Genomic DNA, 23,864 nt, shown 5'->3' on the forward strand with positions numbered 1-23,864 from the left:
TTATTACTCAAAATGTCATGTGCGCTTGCTCTTTTGACATGATGTTCACTTTTATTTATATGGGTTGGGAAGGGACTGCAAATGACTCTAGGGTGTTCATAGATGCAGTGATGAGGCCAGAAAATGAGTTTCCTTTTCCAGATGAAGGTATAAACATAAGATTACAATTAATATTATTATGTACATTATTTGTGTCATGCAAGTAATAAATTAAAATTACTGGGTATTACTATGTTGTGGATGCTGGATATTCAAACGTGCCTAGATTCTTGGCACCCTACCGAGGTGAGAGATATCATTTGCGTGATTATAGAGGACCTCGATGAGCACCAAGAGGTCCTATGGAGTTGTTCAACTATAGGCATTCCTCATTACGTAATGTAATTGAGCCGTGTTTTGGTGTTTTGAAAGCTCGTTTTTCAATTTTGAAATTGATGCCTAATTATCCTCCGAGAAGGCAACGACGAATTCCTATTGCATGTTGATAGGACCCAACCCAAATTCCACTTTGGAATCTGAGCCGAACCCTGTGAGTATCTGACACCTGGCTAATGTCGGGCACAAAGACCAAACTGCCCTTCTAACTAAAAATCCACTTTTAAAATAATATTATCTTCTGCCAAAAAATTCGGCAGAGTTTCCCCTGTAATTTACTCATTCCCCAAAATTTTCACATGTCATCAAACATTTATATAACTCAATCGTTCAGCATGCATTCAATTATATCTAAACAAATTAAGCATTATAATATTCTGGTCTCAGGTTGCCATAAATCAAATGAACCAATCTGCTAATAAAATTCATCTCAACTTTCAAAACAACACTATTGCATTGGTAATCTTAAGCATTCTAACTCGTGGATGCACCTTATAACCATAGGCTGCCTACGTACCCTTATTGAGGGATCAAGTCACACGTAGTTCTTTAATTGCAAAAACCACTTTAGTTCTCAAATTTCATCTCAGCTTTCTGTTTCAAGCTTCCTGGCATTTCTCACATAGCAATATGTAATCAAACAAAGAAATAAAAACATTTATATCAAGTAAGCATGCTTGGAAAGCCATAACCATCAATTCCTCATGACACCAATGGTGACACGTCCTGACCTGTAATTCTCGCTGGAATCAGGAGACATCTGGTCCACCTTGTCCGCAATCCTCGCTCCCACGGTCCAGATAACTCTAATACTCGTGGGGCTAAATATGCTAGAAAAACTTAAGATATTTAATACTATATAAAATAATAAAAGATAAAGATAAATAAACATACTAAAATAAAATAAAATAAAATAAGTTAAAGATTTATAAGCTTCGAAGACCCTTGTATCCTTGTATTGAAACTCCTGTAATGTTCATAAATAAATAAATAAATATATATATCAACAACTTAATTAGAATCTATATGTATATTTCCATCTAACACTTGTAAAACAAATGTGACGCTTAAGAAAATAATGGTAGCCGTATAAAATCCTCAATTTAATTTAAAAGCATCTCAGGACTTAAATTCTCTCACCTAGGCATACCCCCAGTTCTGATCCGTCAATTCCTTTAATACCGTCAATTTCATATATCCGTCAATTCCAATAATAATCCGTCAATTCCAATGTTAGTCCATCAATTCCATCCTCGCAAGTCTCGGAACCATAAAGTTAACCCAGCTGCATTCCTCGCAGGTCTCAGAGATAACACTTCAATCTGAGCCGCAATCCTCGCAAGTCTCAGAGATAACACTTCAATCTGAGCCGCAATCCTAGCACCACATGGTTCAGGCGTCCCCGAAACTCGTGGGGCATCATCAAAATAACAAACTGTCTCAAGGAAACTGGGGGGATACCTTCGCGGTAGGTTTGAAAACCATAACTCGTCATTTATATAAACTTTAAATAGATTGGTTCTCAACTAAATTTAAAATATATATATCATAATCTGATAAAAGCCAAAAGCTAAGATTCATCCTTTTCAACTACTGAATATATATATATATATGCTAAACACTTGGCTAGTTTGTTAACTATCTCGATCACTGCTTAGCATACCATTCCAATATTATATTTATAGTCCTACCACACAATTAACCATATGAACATATATAAATAAGTGATAAATAAACAGATAATTAAATACTCATCTCAAAATCACATAAAATCATGAAGTTAAAACCATAACTAAACCAAATGAACACTCGCACACACATGAGCTTTCTAAAAGCTCAACCATATCCTATGGAGCTCATCCTCATTATTTAATCCAAAGTCCTGGCCCTGGGCTCCTAGAAATACGTGCATTGTATTTGAAGTCATTCTCAAGCCTATGTAAGCATTTCCAATGATTAGAACGGTCTAGGAGTGTCTCGGGACTCAAAAAGCAATAAGTCCCAAAAAGTCAACCTAGGACCCCGTGGGGTCCACGACCTCAAAATTTCAATCCAAGAGTTCCTAGAGGTCTAACCATGCCTAGGACACATGTCCCGAGAGTTTGGTCTCGATCGGACGGTCTGGCTACTCACGATCGCACAATCGGACGGTTACTATAAACTTAGCCCTAGGGTTGGCCTTTTCGGAGTATCCGGGACTCCGATTCTCGATCCGTTGAATCCTACACGATCCAAAAATTGTCTAACTTGACATATACGAGAATAACTACTATCCAACGGTTCAAATGTATCAAACCTGGAAATCGCACAATATGCAAGATCCAATCGGGGCTCAAACGTTGTCCAAATTGAGATCCGCGAATTCCTACGTGCTCGTGAAAACACGATTTCATTTTAGGACTGATAGTGACCTCACTATGCAGCCCACGCGCCGCCACATGCGCTGGCAGAGCGTGGGTGGCTTGATCAATTTCCGGCAGCCGAAAATACTCCAAACCGCTAACCCAAACTCTTATCCTAGGTATAACACCCTATTTGGAACCAATTTTGTTCTTGGACCTAATTTGATAAATGACCGGAAGTGGCCGGAATCTCATCCTTAAATCCGGCCAAATTTTGGGTTACAAATCGAGTTGCCTACACTAGAAATTGATCAAATCTTACCCAACCATCAGCTAGAACACATCAAAAGGATGGAAAAATACACCAAATTCAAAGAAAATGATGGCCGGAGGTGCCCAAACGAGCTCCACAAAATTCCGTCAAAAACTTTCCAAACCGCCCTATTTCGTGGCGGTTTCCGGCCACCACGACGGCGGATCGAGGCTGAGATGGGCTGGGACTGGAAGAGGGAAGTGTGGTGGTTCTAACGGGACTGGTCTTCCTTCGATTGGTGGCCGAAGTTGAGAGATATCACTTTTGGAAGTCAGCTGTTCGAGCTGCCAAACTGCAGAAAATCTGGGTTTTTAAAAAAACTGAACTTCGAATGATTTACGGTCATGCCACTGAAATTCTTTTAATCGTCATTTGTTCGTTATAATCCCGATTTGAGTCTACTACGTGTCTACCGACTCGTTTCGACGTGGTCTATGCAATGGTCCAATCAAAATTTCTAAATTCCTTCCCGAACTTAAAATGACCTTTTTACCCTTTCTTAATAAATAATATTTTAATTTCTCAAAAACCTTAATTAATTCAAATCCTTTTATTTTAATGTTTATTCCACATTTAAATTTATTCTTACTTTAATTATTTTAACACTTTTTCGGACCGAGATGTAACAATTTTACCAAAGTCTCCTCGGGCAACAAGTCACCATTTTCTCTAATAATTTATTATAGGGGCAAAATTATCTTTTCTCAGAATAAATTAATAACTAAAAATTAATTTAAGATCGGGTTGTTATACATGTTGTGTGTTACATAACTTTATAAGAAAAGAAGCTCGTCGTGATGGGATGTTCGAAGAGTTTCAAGTTGAAGACATGATCATTGATTCAGAAAATACAACAACACCGAATATAGATATGTCTGCAGGAAATATTGCACAAATGGGTGACATTAGAGACAAGATCGCAGCGGATTTGTGGCCGGATTTTATTTAGTGCTCATGACAACATGAGTTTAAATTTTATATTGCATATATTTCAGATATTTGTGAGACTATGATAGATTTGATCTATGATTTAAGATTATATCTTGGAGGACATGAGACCATTTTGGGTTAGCTAATTCAGGTATTGGATAATGATAATTAATTTGACCATTGCACAATTTTAAAGAATGTTTTTGGCTTATTAATAAGCCTGATAAGATATGTGCTACACAAAGTCTTTGATTTATGATGTTGAAACAAATTATTACAATACTGTTGCCGAACGCATATTCACTGTTTTTGTCATTTTCATATGTTTGTACCGGACACGTTTTCACTGTTTTCCAGTTAGCGTACTAGACGCATTCTCGAATCTTGAAAATGCAAATTCGTTGTCTCGTTTTCATTTTCTGAAAATATTCTCCAAAAATGTTACTGAACATCACCTTTAGCAAATATTTCAACTCCAAGCATGGCCTAGCCAACCAGTCACGAATCACCTTTAGCAACCCTCCGCAGGCTTCAGCACCCTCTCCCACCAAATCGAACCATTATTCTCCTTCCCTTGACCCCCAGGGTGGCCAGAACCCCAAGGGGAAGGATGGGTACTCACGTGCCTTTGACAATAGGAAGCGTGGTCAACATTCCAATCATCACCCCCAACCCCCCAGCGGCAATAACCCCCCAGCTGCAATAACCCCTTGAAGCCACACGATCGTGCCTCGCTACCCTTTGAGCCTAAGCCTCTGTTCGAGGTCTTTACCACCCTAAATACCATCTATGGGAGTGTGTTCGTCAATGAAGCACCTATCATACCCAAACCTCCTCCCCGAAGACCCACCAACAAGCCTATGCCAAGCACCAGCGTCTTCTGCCGTTTCCACCAATTTAACGGCCATGATACAGAATCCTGCGTTGCCCTACGCAACATTATTGCAGGGCTCATCCGTGAAGGGAATTAGATAAATATGTCCACAATCCTCCACCTCCCCTAAACCCCCACAAACGCCAGATCAACATGATCTCTACCATCAGTGGCGGCCTTACTTTGGCAGGCACATCTAACAACTCCATCAAGCACTATGTCCGATCTTCCTAAGCACATCAAGTCTTCAGCACTGAGCATGGGAGCATGCCTAAGGCCTCTAGGAATGGCTGGGCCCCATTACTTTTAGCGAGGAAGAAGAGCATGGCGTCATCTACACCCATGACGACCCGTTGATCATTTGGGCAGACATCTCCAACTTTGATGTCAGGCACATCTTGGTCGACACCAATAGCTTGATCAGCGTCATGTTCGCCGAAGCATTCAATGAACTTCAAGTCCCTGACCATCTGCTGGACCACAGCATCACCCCCTTGTGAGTTTCTCTGGCAATGTGGTCCAACCCATCGGAAGCATCCATCTCCCCATCTCTATTAGTTCAGCACCTTAACGCGCCATGGTCACCACCCCATTCCTAATCGTCGACTGCCCTACGGCTTACAACGTCATTCTTGGACGCCCTGCCTTGGCACAAATGCGAGTCTTCATCTCCACACGCATGCTACTACTGAAGTTCCCCACTCTTCACAGCACAGTCACGTTGAGAGGCGACCAACTGAGCAGTCGAAGCTGCTATGCTTCGGTTATCAAATCTACCACCTGCCCTCTTGATGTGAAGCCCTTTCGGTCACTACAGCCCCACCTCTTCCTTGAGCTAGCACTGAAAGCTCTGAGGACCCTAGGGAAGAATCCACCACCCCTCAGGCCGAACCAATGGAAGACCTCGAACTTGTCTGCCTTCGTGATCAACGGCGGATCCAGGAATTTTCCTTGCAGGGGTCAACATCTAAAAGGCAAAAAAATTCTATACAAAATAGAACCCAAAAAAATGAGACGATAATATTACAATTCTTAATTAATAAAAAAAAACTACATTACAATTGTCCACGATGAGTTTTCATACTCTGAAAACGTTGCATTATAGAGTCATTATCAATACAAATAAACACATCTTTTTCAATGTAAACAAGTAAGCTATCACTGAACCATTGATCTCGCATTCTATTGCGAAGTTGACCTTTCACAATATTCATTGTAGAAAATGCTTTCTCCACATAAGCTGTTGCAACCGGTAAAGTTAAGGCTAATGTGAGAAGCAAATAAACATAATTAAATGTTCTTTGCAACCCTTTCTCCACCATTTTTCTTGCAAGGCTACCAATCCCTTTCAATTGAGAAAAATCGCTCCTCGTACGCATATGATGAATGTAAATCCCAAGTTGATCTTCAAGTGCCAAGAGGTCTCGGGGAGTAAAATCTTGAGGATAAAATTCAGCAAAACGAAGTAGCTTTTGTTTGTCAAAAGCTTTGAATGAATCATCCGGACTCAAACATGCCAAACAAAGAAGTAACTCAGTATTTACCTCACTGAAACGATGATTTAATTCTGCAAGTTGCCACTCAATGATTTGAATAAAGATATCCACACGATAATGATGGAGATGTGTTATTCTAGGAGCTCTCCGATGTGATCTCCATTGAGCTACATATGCATCATCCATGTTTGGAACCTCAATATCATGTTTGCCACAAAAGGAAGATACTTGATCAAGCAAGGCTTCAAATGCATTCTCTCTCATGTGTTGTAGTTGGTCCTTGCAATCTTTGACTAAAGTCATTGCATTCCCAATATCTTGGTCTTTCCTTTGTAATGCTTGTGACAAATCATTTGTGACTCCTAATATAGATCTCATGAAAAATAGGCAAAATACAAACTCAAAAGATTGTATATCTCTTAATGACCTATTTGCTTCACCTATATTATCAGTGGAGCCATCCTCAATAATCAATTTAAGCACTTTCACCACAGGTTTGAACATAGAAATGATACTAAGTAATGTACCATAATGTGAGTTCCAATGTGTATCACCGGGATGCTTGAGATAAGTTTCTTGATTTAAGCCTCGCCTGTTGGAAGAGTATCTTTTTCAAGAGCTTCCATAATATCCATTTGTAGTTGATCTCTAAGCATGATGCTCCAACAATATTAACCAAGCTATTGCAAGATGTGAAGAAAGTGGCAATATCAGCATTTCCCTTTGTCACAGCCACAAGAGCTAATTGAAGTTGATGTGCAAAACAATGAATATAATAGGCACAAGGATTTTCTCTCAAAATTTGTGTTTTGAGACCATTGAACTCACCCTTCATATTACTAGCTCCATCATATCCTTGTCCTTTTAGCGTAGAAATGCTCAATTCCTCTCTTGAAAACAATGTGTAATAGCCTCCCTTAGTGAGTTTGATGTAGTGTCACTAACATGTTGAATGCCCACAAACTTTTCAATTACATCCCCACTTTTGTACACATAACGAAACACCATTGCCATCTGTTCTTTAATTGACACATCTCGCGATTCATCAACTAATAAAGAAAAGAATGCACCATCCATATCCTTAATGATTTTCTTAATAGTTTCAGTGGCACAAGCATTCACCAGCTCTTTTTGAATTGTTGGAGCTATTAGCTTGAGATTCCCTGGAGCATTTTCTAACACAACGGCTTTAACTTTCTCATCATGATTAGCAAGAAATTGTAAGAGCTCCAAATAATTCCCCCTGCTGTTTGAAGTGTCACTCTCATCATGGCCACGAAAAGGAAGACCTTGCTTCAACAAAAATCTCATGCAATCAAGAGAAGTTGTCAAGCAAATACGATAATCAATATGAGCTTGGTCTGATTGCTTGCCCAAAACTGTTTGGATGTTTTTCTTCTGATTCATAAGATCAATGCAATATTGTCTAGATTGATTATGAACACCTCCAATATGATTCCTAATTCTTTCTTTCTTTGTCCAATTTCTGAAACCCATCTTTGTGAATGCATCACTACACCCTTGACCAATTTTGAAATTGGAATTGAAGAGATAATAGTAGAAGCAAAATGCAGTATCTTTACTTATACTGTACTCCAACCAGTCAAACTCATCAAACCACTTGACATTAAAACGTTTGATTCTTAGGTTGACAGGGACCCTTTTGTAGATATGCTCTTCGAACTTCATCTCGAATGTTGGGATCATAATCTAGCAAGTGAGGTCGAAGTCTAGGGTTTGCAGGAAGATTATTCATAAGATCTTGCAACTCACTTTCTTTCGAACTACCCACATATCTTGAAATACCCACATCTCTTGAGTCCGAACTACCCACATTATCCGAATTAGAAGTGGTTGACGAGAACTTTCTCTTAAAGTATCGTTCCATATCTTTATATGCAAAAAACATACAAACTAATTAATAATCTAAATTGCCAATATTTTTTCTAGCTAACCAAAATAATCAAAAACTTCTAACAAATACAATCCACGACAACAAAAATGTACAATAATCTTTATTAATCAATTAAAGCATAATAAAAGATTAGAAATTAGGATAACATAATTTCAATTTGAGAGATAAAACAAACTAACAAATAATTAATTAAACACTCTAATTCATTCAAACTAATCAACATATTAATCAATCTCATCATCAAAGCATAAAAAGATTATGAAATAGGATAACATACTTTCAATTTTGAGAGCAAATTTCAAAGCTAATTGAATTTGGGGTTTGCTGCTGCCACTTGATGAGGAGAACGCCGGCACCGGAGGATGATTCACGTGGAGAGGCCTTCAGATTGAGTGAAAGTTGAGTAGAATTAGGGGTTGGGGTTGGGGATTTAGGGTTTGAATGAGAGGAATGAGTGAAAAACTCATTCCCCAATTTGTTTTATTGATTTGCTGGGCTGCTGTTGGTTTTTTTTAAATTTTTTTTATTTTTAATAACCTGAGCCAAAATGACGTCGTTTTGGCCAGGTTCTAAAAATTTTAAAAAAAACTCACTTCAATGGAACGACGTCAGGAACAAAAAAAAAAACCACTTAAGTGGAACGACGTCGTTTTGACGTCAGGAAGGAAAAAAAAAAAAAGGGAAGCGCTGGCCTTGCGCGCGCGCTGTACAGCTCTTGGCTATGGCTGCTCCCTCTTTAGGGCATTTCATCAAACACATTTTGGCCATTTGTAGGGGTCAAGTTCTTCACCTCCTATGGAGGATTCAGGGCTTGCGGGGGTCAATAGACCCCTTTGCCCTTATGTGGATCCGCCACTGTTCATGATGACTTCCCAGATCGACAAGTACAGATCGGTACCTCCCTTCCCCCTGACCTTCGCTCTTCCCTTATAACCTTCCTCTGCCTCAATTTCGAGGTCTTCACCTGGCCCTACAACGGTATGCCAGACATATCGCCTGATCTCATCTCCCATCAGCTCAGCATCAACCCTGCCATACGACCCGTTCTGCTGAAGCGTCGCGCCTATGACCCAGAATGATATGAGGTCATGAAAATAGAGTTGGAGAAACTCCGAAGTATCGATTTCATAAACGAAGTGGACTACCCTACATGGCTGGCCAACGTGGTGATGATAAGCAAATAGAAGAAGGGCTGGCGAATGTGTGTCGACTACACACTACTACAAAAAGTGAAAAAGACGACCAGAAAACAACGACGGTCTAAGTGAAAACCGTCGTGGTTTTTAAAAAGACGACGGTTCTAAAAACACCGTCGTGTAATACAACCTTAGACAACTAAAAAATGGAGATTCAAATGACTGTTCAAAAACAACGACGTACCTAATTAAACAACCGACGTCTATTTGAAACAGATTTCCGCAGTGTAAAATCAATGCCAACAAAGAACGGCAGAAGTTATGAATCGACCGACGTAGAAAGTAAAGACGACGATTTCAATAAAAACCGCCGTTTTTACTCATAAAATAACACGACGAGGTTTTCGTTAAGACGCCGTATAATTACAAACAAATCCACGGCTTTAAAATACTAAATATCGCCGTATTAAATTAATGTACAACGACGGAAAATATAAATATATCGACGTCATTCTCGTATAGTTCTACGACGTTATCTTTAAATCGTACTATAAAATTTAACGTCGTATTTATTCATTTTATACGTCGTACCTTTAATTTAAACCGTCGTCTTAATAAGAATTTTTGTTAACAATTTTTTTCTTTGATTTTCTTATCCTACGTCGGTAGATCTACTTAATGACAAGAATTGAAATAACCACGACGGTTTATATAGAAAACCGCCGACATAATCAGATTTGTCTGAGATCCCAAGGGTTACGAAATCTTACCAGATGGAACTCTGTTCCACATCATAATCTTAACAGATGACACAGATTTGCAATCAGAGAGACAATTTTTTGGAAGTTGATGATGTGTGTGCGTTTGAGTATCTACAAATATTATACCTAACGTCGTTGCAAATTTGCAATCAGAGAGACAATTTTCAATGACGGTTATATTATACCTAACGACGTTTAAAAAACAAATCAACGTCGCTCAACAAATATATTACGTCGTCTTAGTCTTACTTAAGACGACGAAAAACGACGACAGTAATACAAAAACAGTCGTTGTTTTTATATTCTTATTTTATTTAAATCTGTCATCCAAAAAAGAAACTTTACATATTCCAGAACATTAATTTCCTTCATTTTAAATTTCCTCCGGAAAAAAAAACTCTATTTATAACGCACTGTAATTGAAAAATAAACTGAAAGGTCACGGAAAAAAAATTTCTATTCATAATTTAAAAATTCAAATCCACGTCGGTTATATTAAACCTAACGACGTTAAATGAAAAGATTCCACGTCGCAAAACAAATATTGCGTCGTGTTAGTTGAAAACGACGGCATAACAAAAACCCGTCGTTGTTTCAAACTGAATTAATTTAAAATTTCTTCGGGAAAGCAAAATCTATTTATAATTTCCTCGGGTTAGTAATATTGCGTCGTGTTAGTTTACAAATTCTAGAACATTAATTTTCCTCATTTTAAATTTCCTCGGGAAAGAAAAATCTATTTATCACGCTTTGTAATTGAAAACTAAAACTGAAAGAATTCGGGAAAAAAAACTCTATTTATAATTTAAAAATAAAATCCACGTCGGTTGTAGTACATTTAACGACGTTTAACAAAATAATCTACGTCGGTAATTATAAATCTACCGCCATCTTACCTTAATATAGACGACGAGAAAAGACGACGGTAGAACAGAAAACCGCCGTTGTTTCAGTTTCTTTAACAGTTTGGTCCTTTATCTTTCTGCAGGACTTGTATAGTTCAAAGCATTGACAATGTCTTCATCATATCTCCCAGCAACTACTGATTCGATTGCTCATGCTTTAGAGGCCATCTGAAGCCATTTCTATTCTTTATCGCATTCTTGAAACCCATCTTCTTCTTCTGAAGCTCTACGGATAAAGGAAGAGGCTATCACAAATCTGACGGATCTTCTTAGCCAAGAAAATCAAGCAGAGGATCAGGCACATCTGATCTTCAGATTTCCCTGAGAAGCGAACTTTCCTTCGACAGCGAGTGGAGGCCAGGCTTGCATCTCTTTTGATGGAAAGCAAGGAGTATTCAGAAGCACTAAGTGTCCTATCAGGCTTGATCAAGGAAGTGAGAAGGCTAGTTGACAAGCTTCTTCTTGTGGACATATATTTGATGCGAGTAAGCTCAATTTCTCTTTGAGAAAGACATCCAAATTATTTTCTTTGAGACGTGAGAGACAGTGTCTCTGAGAGAGGAAGAACTTGGAACCCTAAATGTAAACCGAAAATGAATGAAAGCGACAAATTTATAGAATAAATTTTTAAAACCAACGGCGGTCCTTACAAAAAAACCGCCGTTTAAATTGTAAAATCAACGTCGGTATGACCGACGTATATTACAGAAATCCACGTCGGTACATTAATAAAAACGACGTGTTAAATAATCTACCATGACGCGAGTTATTACTTATGAACTTTAATTTTTGAGTTTACTACGACGGTACCTACAACACTACTGTCGTATTTATTTACCACGTCCGAAGTTAAATGTACCGTCATATTTTGTAATTTATACGTCATAGTTATATGTAACCGCCGTATTATTTTTTTGAAATGGTTTTATATGTAAGCAACTTTTCGTCTACCTGACTTACACATGCGCTGTTTCCAAACCCGATTAAAAATTTCAATCTCCCAGAGAAAACTTTTAGACTTTTTTCCTTGTCAGAGCACTGTCAGAGTATCTCATCGTCTTCCTCTCGTCTTCTTCGTCGTCTCTGAACTTAAACATCGTCTTCCTCTTGCTTTCATTGCACGCAAAAGGTAAGCTTCCATTTTCACTATTTTGGTTGCTGTTTTGCATGCTCATACGTTTTTTGTTTGAAAAATCTTTTTACCTTTTTTCTGGCCAAAATCATTTTACTTCTTTCCAAGTTCGATAAAATATACAGAGAAAGAGGGAAAGTTTCCAACTTTGAAGACAACTACCTCAACTAAATAAGACGACGGTAGCTTCTTATTTACGTGGTTAAATATGTAGACCACGACGGTTCGTCAGTCGTTCTAGCGTCGTCTGAAAATTGACAAAGTTGTTTTTAAAATTATAGTCTTTTTTTTATTTGCTTGTTTAATTGCAGGTTTGATTTCTCTAAACAATGGTTTTTGTTTTTCCCTAATTTGATAAAATATAAAGAAAGAGAAAGTAGGGTTGGTATCTAATATAGACGACAGTATCTTATTGTTTTACGTTGTGTGAATGTTAATACCACGACGTCATATTAAAATACTGTCGTCTATATAAGATTCCAAAACTTTCTTTCTTGGCCTTGTATTTTATCAAATTAGAAAACAAAAACCATGGTTCAGAAAAATCAAATCTGCAATCAAACATTCACAGAGAAAGAAAGAAGGGTTTTGGATCCTTATATAGACGACGGTATATTACTATTGACGTCGTGTGAACATCAATATTTCGTCGTTTATAGTTAATTATCACATCGTCCGGTAAATATCGACGTAATAAGTTATTATTACGTCTTATTTTATATTATTTCGTCGTTGTTTAATTACCTTGGTTTTAAACATTTATTACATCTGAGATTATTTCATTGCGTCGTTTAAAATCATATCATACGTCGTATTTTATTAATAACCGTCGTTTGTGTTCTTAATCTTTTCCTGAAATATTTTCACTTGCAGTTTTGTCTGTAAAAATGGTTTCTCACCAAGACCAAAGTAAGGACTCTGGCTCCAAGAAAAATGGAGGTAAGGAGCTTGGAATGGTAACTCCTCAAGAGAAGTCTTCGAAGAAGATGAAGTCTTCAAAGAAGATGAAGTTTGCTTCATCATCTGCTGAGACAGAACCAACCAGCACGACAACAATCTCTGATGATTCAAAGTCTGGTCGAGGTATGAGCACAATGCCTCGTGTTGTGAAGAGAAAACTTCAGAAACTCAGGCCAATTGTTGAGTACAATAAAAGGGGGAAAGGAATTGGCCAAGCACATAGTGAGATGCAGTCCTACATTGGTGTGTTGGCACGCTCCAGAGTTCCACTTGTGGACATGAAATGGGCTCAAATCCCCAAGGATATAAAGGAGCAGATTTGGGAAGCAGTTGACATTGCTTTTGTGGTAGGTCAAGGGGGCAAGAACTCTGTGTTAGCTTCTGCTGCCAAGAAATGGAAGGATTTCAAGTCTACACTAACGAGGCATTATATCCTTCCATACACCAATGACAGGGAGAGATTAAGCTAACCCCCTGAAACATATAAATTCATAGAGAAAGCACAATGGGATGCCTTTGTAGCTTCAAGGTTATCCAAAGATTTTGAGTCTGTGCATTCTCAACATGCACAGATTAGGGAGAAACTTGAGTACAATCATCGATTGTCTCGAAAAGGATATGCTGGTTTGGAGGATCAATTGGAGGAAACCATGCCTGGGGGAGAAATTGATCGATCTACCTTATGGAAGAGAGCTAGACAGCACAAACATCGTAACATCCCGGATCCAAAGGTGGCAGAGAAAGCAAAATTAATTGTAAGCCTACTCACTCTGTTTTAAATTTTTATTAAACTGTGAATAATTCTTATTACGTCTTATGTTATATTTTGCGTCATGTGAATGATATTACCACGTCGAAATTTTTAAAAAAACGTCGTTAAAGGTCTAAATCAGGAATCACTACTCTGTTTTCTGTAATTATAGCATAAGATGTCGGTGGTTCATTTTCGCGTCGTTTGTATTAAATTACTACGTCGAAATATTTTAAACAAGGTCGTTAAAGGTGTGAATATTGAATCATCCCTCTGTTATCTGTAAATAAAGCATAAGACGTCGGTGGTTTATTCATTTCGTCGTTTTAAAAAACTAACCACGTCGGTATAACTACCGTCGTGATAAATTATAATAACGTCGATTTATATGTTATTGCGTCGTCTGAAATTATATAATACGTCGTTTGTATATAAATAACCGTCGTGTGTTTTTTGTTCTTACTTTTTTATATATCTTTGTTTTAGGATGAATTGCAAAAACAAGTCTCGGAAGGCAAAGTCACTATATCTGGCAGCAATGATGTGCTGACCATGGCTTTGGGCCCCGAGCATCCAGGCAGAGTGAGAGGGGTAGGTGCTGGGATTTCCCCAAGGCAATATTTCAATTTACCCAAACCACAGAGGATGAGCTTTGACGACCGTTTAAAGGACAGTTTAAGAGTTCTCCTTCAAGAAGAGAATAAAAAGATGGAAGCTAAGGCAAGGGAAGAGGCTTTAAGGATGGAGGCTAGAACCAAACAATTGGTAGAGGCTGAGAGGGAGCATTTCCTGAGTCAGCTTTCCCAATTAATTCTCAATTTTGATCCAAGCATGCTTAAACCAAGAATTAGCCAAAGTCCCAAAAATCCAATGTCTGACAAAGCAAGCTGCTCTGGAGGTGATGTGAGATCCCTACATTTTGAGGATGATACTGCCAAAAATGGGAAACATCAGGAAGAAAAGGTAACATATATGAACTTTGAATTCTCTGTTTTTTTAAAAACTATTAGACGTCGTTATTATTAATAAAACCGTCGTTTGAAATACATACCACGACGATTTTAAAAATAAACCGTTGTTTGTATTTCAATACCACGTCGTATTTAGTTTACTTGTTTTACATGCCATTAAACGTCGTCATTTTTAAAACTTTGTGGTTTTTAGACGACGGGGTTAGTCATTCCCGACGTAATAGATGAAGAGAAGAAAGAAGAAAAACAAGATGAAAAGGAGAAAGAAGATGAAGAAAACCATGACGACCAGGTATGTTCACATAACTTTACCTTTTTTATTTGTTTTTCAAAATTTCAGACGTCGATATTTTTCTTTAAACCGTCGTTTGTTTACAACTTAGACGGCGGAATTTTTTTCTAAGACGTAATAAATTATTCACCACGACGGTTTTTTCACCGTCGTTTAAATTCTTTTCAGACGACGTTTTATTCCTTAAACCGTCGTTTTTATTGAATTACCACGTCATTTTTTTTATTTCTTTAAACAGGTTTTTGAAGTTGTTGATTATTCAAATATGGAGGCGCCATCTTCTTTAAAATCCCTTTGTCGTTATGTGGAAACGACACTCGTGCCTCAGGATAAGACCCTGAACTTTACAATTGATAAGGAGGTGTTTGGTCTAGAACGCGATACCGTCCTCCTTCCTGAAGATATTACACAATTTGCAGGCATGGAAGAAATAGGAGCTACGGTCATTGCTGTATATATGAGGTTTGTCATTCTAAAATAACCACGTCATTAGTATGTACCGTCGTTATTGCGTCGTCTTAACTAACTAACCACGTCGTTAGTATGTACCGTCGTGATAAATATATTATAACGTCGTTGTCTATTTCAGTACGTCGTGTGAAATTTTATAATACGTCGTTTTGTTATACATAACCGTCGTGTGTTTTTTTGTGCTGACTTGTTTATATTATTTTATATATTTAGGTACTTACACGATGTTTTGAAACAAGCAAATATGTGAAGCATGGTTGGCTTTATCGACCCTGCTACAGTTAGTGCCAACTCTGGCACAATAGCTGACAGATCACGACTAGTAGCAGCTCGACTTCAGAGGACTGACGGTGAACAGATTTTCATGATGCCTTACAATCCAGGGTTAGTCTCCTTAACAGGATTTTGTTTTTATGATTTTCAATAAATGACAGCGTATAAACTAACCACGTCGGTGTTTTATTTTATTGAGTCGTTTGAAACTACTAACCACGTCGGTAGTTATTTATCGTCGTGATAAATATATAATGTCGTCGATTGCTACTTTATTTCGTCGTGTGAAATATTATAATACGTCGTTTTTGTAAATAACCGTCGTTTTTATATTAATTTTGTGCAGCCGTCATTGGATCTTACTGATTGTGAGAGCAAAGAGGGAAACCGTCTATTTTCTGGATCCTCTGCCCAGAAATCGTGTGGTCGATGAAGAGACCAAAAACATCGTGAACAGTGCTATAAAAATTTATAATTCTCACATAGCCAGATCAAGCCGTAAGGCAGTAATTTGGAAAACTCTGTCAGGCACACCAAAGCAACCCAGCAATGTCGAATGCGGGTATTATGTGATGCGCTTCATGAGGGACATCATCATGGATCCTTCCTTGGCGTTTGAGAAGAAGGTATGAAGGTCGGTTATGAAAAATATCGTCGTCTGTGATTGAATTTCTTTTTATTTATAAACCCTAATAGTCATTGTTTATGCAGTATGCCAAGGGAAAACAGGAAGCACCATACCCCCAAGAAGCAATTGATGAAGTCCGGAATGAATGGGCAGAGTTTGTTTGCCTTCACTTGGAATAGGGGAATTATTGAACACTTGATATTTATGTATAATGTACAAATTTTGTCTATAATATATAATGTAAAAATTTGTTGAGGTTTTCTTAAATTAAAAAAAAAAAACAAACATACAAATTGCGTAACCGATGTGTAATACTTTTCCAACGACCTAATAAAGTCAAAAACCGTCGTTTTTTGTTGTTTCGTTTTAAACAAATCCGACGTAAAAGGATATTTAGACGACGTTCTTTGAACAATTGAGTCGTTTATGGTTTACAACGTCTTCAATTTCTTAAGGGTTCAGGGTAGTACTTTGTAACGACAGCGGTTAAGTCGTGGAATATATATTTTACGTCGGATAGTTAAATATCCGCCATGGTTTCTCATTTAAACGACGTCATTTTAACAACTTAGTCGTCTATTACAATTTACAACGTCTACAATTTATTAACACCGACGTAGTTTGTTGTTGTGATAAGAATATTTTATTATTTTTATATCAAAATATTCAAAATAAATTTAAAATAAATCAGAAAAATGCAAAGTCAACTCCTATGAAGTCATTGATATATTTTCTTCCCCCTAAACCTTGAAAAAATTCATTTTGAATAACAAAAATTTAAAATGACCATCCAAAACAAAATTATTTTGATGAGTCATAAAATCACTTCTAGTTTTATGGTTTAGGGTTTAGAGTCTAGGGTTTAGAGATTAGGGTTGTTATTTATTGGGGTTTATTTTTAAAGTATAATTTTTGGGTAGTCTAGGGTATATATTAGGCTGTAAAACCATAAACCCTTTTATAAACTTAATTTTTAAAATTATATAATTTAGTTTTAAGAGTTTAGGGTATTAATTTTTAACGACGGTGGTTGAGTCGTGGAATACATATGTTACGTCGTGCAGTAAAATATCCGACATGGTTTATATTTTAAACGACTTCATTTTAATATGTAAGTCGTCTATTATAATTTACAACGTTTTCAATTTCTTAACGCCGACGTGGTTTTTCAGTCGTCTTTATATCAAAATATTCAAAATAAATTTAAAATTAATCCGAAAAATGAAGCGTCAAAATAAACGGCGTTACGTTCAGTGTTTCCGTCGTGGAATATTACATTTACGTCGGTTCTTGTAGAACTTTCGCCATGGTTTTTCTTTCGACGTTTTAAAGAGCGCGCTCTCTAAAAATTTTCGCGCGCCCTAAATTTTTTAGATTTGGCTCTTATTCTTATACTTATAACCCTGAACCCTAAAATTTTTAGATTTCGCGCAACATAACATTTCGCTCTCTCACTTCTGCTCTAATTAAAAGTTGCACTCTCCAGGCTCCGTCGAATCTGTGAGCTTGTCCAACCTGTAAGTACAAACCTTATCTTCCCCTTGTAAATTCATTGAATGATATTAGGTTGTTTTGTTAAAGGGTTTTAGGTATATGCTTTGCGATCTGTTAATAATGTGCTTATAGGTATGGGTTCATGGATTTTCTGTTTAATGGGTTCATGGATTACATTATCTGTTATGTTGAATTGGGAATGGATTTAATTTTGTCGGATCTTTTAATCACCCTATGTTATGTTGAATTGGGAATGGATTTATTGTTTTCATGCTTGGTTTCATGTATATGTTGGTTTCTTGCTTGGTTTCATATATATGTTGTGTTCTTAATGGGTTTTGGGTTCTTGAAAATAAACTGAGACACGACGCCTTTTTAGGCATACGACGACGATTACACGACGGTTTATGAAAAAACCGTCGTTGTATTACTTATACACGATGGTTTTTTCATAAACCGTCGTTTGTATTACTTATATTAGACGACGTCTGTTGAAAATCCGTCGTCTATATATGCCAAATACGTCTGTTTTTGTTTAAAACCCGTCGTCTCTGTTGTGTATTACTTGCTATTAGATCTTTGTATAATCGCTATGGTGATGTCATTGCCTGTATTTTCACTTTATTATAGATAATAGGTTATAGTGTCGGAGATGGATAAGTCATGGATGCACTCGGATAGAAGATCGAAGGCATATGAGTTTGGGGTGGAAGCATTTTTGAACTTTGCTGTAGAAAATCTTCTAACTACAACACATATCCGTTGTCCATGTGTTAAATGTGTTAATTTGAAGTTGTTTGGGGTTGGAATTATAAGGGATCACTTATACTTTAATGGAATTGACCAAAGCTATAAAAATTGGACATTTCACAGAGAACCTTGGGAAGCAACTACTAATGCTAGTAGAAATGTTGAAGAAGATGATGGCCATAGTAGGTACAGTTTTGTGTCTGAAGAAATTGATATGGATGATAATGATTTTGGTGATTTTGGTTCCGATCCGTATGAGTTTGCCAATGTGATTGGGGATGGAGATCAACCAGTGTACCCTGGTTGTAGAAAGTACACGAAGTTATCGGCATTAGTGAAGTTGTATAATTTGAAGGCAAAACATGGGATGAGTGATGTCTGTTTAACAGAATTATTGATACTTCAAGGCGATTTGCTTCCAGAAGGAAATACAATACCAACCTCTATGTATGAGGCTAAAAAGACTTTGTGTGCATTGGGGCTGAGTTATGAGAAAATGCACGCATGCCCCAATGATTGCATCTTGTATAGGAAGGAGTATGAGGATTCAACTAATTGTCCTACTTGTGGTATCTCAAGGTGGAAGGAAGGCAAAGATTCAATCTTGAAAGAGGGTGTGCCAGCGAAGGTGGTGTGGTATTTTCCTCCAATTCCAAGGTTTAAAAGGATGTTTCAATCACATGAGACAGCTAAGAGTTTGACTTGGCATGCTGCTAGAAAATCAATTGACGGTCAGATGTCTCATCCGGCGGATTCCCCGTCTTGGAAACTTCTTGATGATAAATAGCCTGAGTTTGGTAATAAGCCGAGAAACTTGAGATTGGCTCTTTCATCTGATGGATTCAATCCCCACAGTTCTCTAAGTAGCAGATATAGTTGTTGGCCTGTTATCTTAGTTACATATAATCTCCCTCCATGGCTGTGCATGAAACGAAAGTTCATGATGTTAACCTTATTGATTTCCGGTCCTAAACAACCCGGAAATGATATAGATGTCTACTTGGAGCCTTTGATTGATGATTTAAAATCTTTGTGGGATGGGATTAGAGGAGTGTATGATGCACATAATGGAGAATACTTTACACTCAGAGCTGCATTAATGTGGATAATTAATGATTTCCCCGCCTATGGAAACTTATCTGGTTGTGTTGTTAAAGGATATAAAGCTTGTCCAATATGCGGCGATGATACACCTAGTCACAGGTTGAAAAATGGCCACAAAATTTGTTACATTGGGCATAGAAAATGGTTACCAATCAATCATCCATATAGGAGGCAACGTGCAGCTTTTAATGGGAAACCTGAATATGGCATACCTCCCAAGCCATTAACCGGAGAAGAAGTGCTGCATATGGTTGAAAATGGTGACAGAGTTTGTTGGAAGAAGAAATCAATATTCTTTGATCTCGAGTATTGGAAATACCTTCCTGTGAGGCATGCCCTAGATGTTATGCACATTGAGAAGAATGTTTGCGATAGTATCATTGGTACATTGCTGGAGATCCCTGGAAAAAATAAAGATGGGATTGCTGCTCGATTAGATTTATTGAACATGGGGGTCAAAACTGATTTGCAACCCGAGTATGGAGAAAGACGTACTCGTTTGCCTCATGGGCCTTGGAATTTGTCAAGAGCAGAGAAGAGAGAGGTTTTCAATTCTTTCTATGGTATGAAGGTCCCTGAAGGTTATTCTTCAAATATTAAAAATCTTGTATCTTTACAAGATTCAAGACTTCTTGGCCTTAAATCACATGATTGTCATACCTTAATGCAACAATTGCTCCCTGTGGCAATTCGTTCTGTTTTGGAGAAGCCTGCAAGGTATGCAATAACTCGTTTGTGCTTCTTCTTCAATGCTATATGTGCAAAGACTGTTGATGTTTCCAAGCTAGATAAGTTGGAAGAAGATGTAGTAGTTACTCTGTGTTTGCTTGAGAAGTACTTTCCCCCTTCATTCTTTGATATCATGGTTCATCTAGTAGTACATCTTGTCAGAGAAGTTTGTCTATGTGGGCCAGTATATTTTAGGTGGATGTATCCGTTTGAAAGATATATGAAAGTGCTGAAGGGGTATGTTCAGAATCGTACTCGTCCCGAAGGTTGCATTGCTGAGCGGTATATAGCTGAAGAAGCGGTAGAGTTTTGTACTCAGCATTTATCTGATGTTAGTACAGTTGGAGTGCCTTCAAGCCAAAAGATGGGACTTTCAAAGCCATTATCAGGTTACACAGTGAGCGTAGTTGATCAGGACCTGTTGAATCAAGCACATCTATATGTCTTGGAGAATACGGAGGAAGTCCTACCTTATATCGAGTACGTATGAGTTTTATTCTTTAAGTTTCCATTTTAAATTATTTCTTATGTTTATCTTCTATATTTGGGACCGTAATGCTTGAATTTTTCGTGTCATGTAGGCAACATATGATCCACATCAAGACTGCTTATCCAAAATTTAGAAAGAGAACAAAGTGGCTGCAGGATAAGCACAATAGCACTTTCATTCAATGGCTACGCTTCAAGGTATATGTTGTTGAATAACATATTTCTCTTTTAATTTTCTTCTTATTTCTATGTTAGATTGAATTAAGATATGATTAATTTGCAGGTTCAAAGTGAACTTGAGGAAGACAATCATGGCGTATCAGAAAATTTAAGGTGGCTAGCAGCTGGTCCAAACATGGCAGTGCCATTATATAGGAGCTATCTTATTAAAGGTATTAAATTCAATATCAAGGCACAAGATGATGTGCGGACAACTCAAAATAGTGGAGTTTATTTACTTGCACATACCATGCAAGTTGCTAGTGCCAAGGATAAAAATCCAATTCTCTCAAATATGGGTTTCTATGGTGTCATTCAAGAAATTTGGGACCTTGACTACCAAAAGTTTACAATCCCAGTCTTTAGGTGTGATTGGATAGATAGTTCTGGTCTTGTAGTCGACGAACTTGGATTTACCCTTGTAGATTTGAGTAAAATTGGACATAGGAATGACCAATTTGTTTTGACTTCTCAAGTCAAACAAATATTTTTTGTTGACGACCCGATGCATCGTGGTTGGTCGGTAGTGTTATCAATGCCTAATAGAGAATATAATGATGTTATTGGTGATGAAGTCTTAGGTGATGTGATAATTGAGTGTGAGCCATTTACTAGAGGGATGCCAAATGTTGACACATTTGATGAACTGGTGGGTGAGTTAGGTGGTCAAAATATTCGAGATGGGTGTGAAGATATATGGATTGAATGATGCTTATGTAATTGGCAATGTATGACATTAATTTTGTAATATATTGTAATGTGATTTCTTCACTTTCTACGTTCAAATAAAACACGACGTTATTGTGAACCAGTTATTCAGCATATTTACCGACGTCTTAAAGCAACGTAACAATGAAGAACCACGACGCTATTGTGAAGTAATTATTCAGGATATCACGTCGGGGAAGGATTAAGAACCGCCACGTAATTCAAAATAACACGACTCCAATCCCATAATACCGACGTCTAAAAAACGAGATATATAATCTGAACGTTAAAAAATACGACGTCATCATACATTTTCCACGTCGCAAGTTCTTTTATAAACGAAGAGGAACGAAATGAATTCCGACGGTAATTCATTATAACCGCCGTCTAATATCAATTAAACGACGTTATTTGTAATACGGCTCTCATCATAATCAACGCCGTCTATATGTTCTGTAATACGGCTCTCATTTATTTGGAACCGACGTTGTTTAGAAGTTCAACGTCGTCTATATTAATAAGTGCGTCGTGAGTAATGAATACATATAAATACAACGTCGACTATATAAATGCCACCGACGTTGTTTTGCATTTCAACGTCAACTATATAAATACATACGTCGTAAATAATGACACTGACAACTATTTCCACGTCATCTTTTTTAGAAAAATCGAAGTGGAAAATTTATTTCACGACGGTTGTTTGTAAATAAGAGACGTAGTAGATTTCAATAACGTCGTCTTCTCATGTATTTAAAGACGTCATATTTTTTCTTGTCGTAAAAATTATATTTAACGGCGTAGTGTTTTAGTTGTCGTCGTTGTATGTCTATCTTGCGGCCTTGTTCTTTTAATATGTGTCATATTTTTCCCTTTTAACGATGGTGATTTGTTTGAGTTGGTCGTCTATTCTCATCCTCGACTATTTTTTAGAACTTTAGCAGACTAAACACGTCTGTTTTTATTTGTTTTCGACGTTGTTTTATTTAACAACGTCTAATATTTATCGTCGTTGTTTGTTTCTGAAAATAGGACGTATAAATTTTGTAATACGACTCTCATATATTTATAACCGACGTTATTTCGTTATTCAACGTCTACTCTATAAATACATACGTCGTAAATAATGACACTGACAACTATTTCCACGTCATCTTTTATAGAAAAATCGAAGTGGAAAATTTATTTTACGACGGTTGTTTTTATATAGGCGACGTAGTAGGTATCAATAACGTCGTCTTCTAATGTATTTAAAGACGTCATATTTTTTATTGTCGTGAAAATGATATTTAACAGCGTCTTGTTTTTATTTTCGTCGTTGTATGTCTATCTTGCAGCCTTGTTCTGTTAATATGTGTCATATTTTTCCTTTTTAACGATAGTTTTTTTAGAGAGTTGGTCGTCTATTCTCATTCTCGACTGCTTTTTTAGATCTTTTTGCAGTACAAAGACGTCATTTTGTATTTGTTGATGACGTTGTATATTTTAACAACGACGGTGATTTAGCGTCGTGGTTTATGAGGGAAAAGATGACGGTGGATTCCATGACCATTGAAAAATCGAATACACGACGGTGATTTACCGTCGTCTTTTTTCTTTTTTGTAGTAGTGACACCAACCTGAATCGAGCCTGTACAAAGGACAGCTTCCCCTTACCCCGAATCGACCAGCTTGTGGACGCCACAGTAGACCACGCCTTGCCTAGCTTCCTGGATGCCTACTCTGGATACAACCAGATCTTCATGCACCTTGACGACCCAGCCCACACATCCTTCATTACTAATCGGGGCCACTACTGTTACAAGGTGATGCCATTTGGCCTCAAGAATGCCGGAGCTACCTATCA

The 23,864-nt window shown here is 37.4% G+C and overlaps 1 protein-coding gene across 1 annotated transcript; it reads right to left on the minus strand.

Annotated features, from left to right (window-relative positions):
- Positions 5,890 to 6,834, minus strand: LOC109949689. The gene has a single exon (XM_020565782.1). It carries the CDS (start codon positions 6,832 to 6,834, stop codon positions 5,890 to 5,892), a length of 945 nt encoding a protein of 314 aa, XP_020421371.1.

This window comes from Prunus persica, chromosome G6 (assembly GCF_000346465.2).
Source record: "Prunus persica cultivar Lovell chromosome G6, Prunus_persica_NCBIv2, whole genome shotgun sequence".
NCBI lineage: Eukaryota > Viridiplantae > Streptophyta > Magnoliopsida > Rosales > Rosaceae > Prunus > Prunus persica.

Excerpts from the sequence above, each read along its gene's own strand:
- LOC109949689 (XM_020565782.1), bottom strand. The coding sequence starts at position 6,834 with ATGTTCAAACCTGTGGTGAAAGTGCTTAAATTGATTATTGAGGATGGC.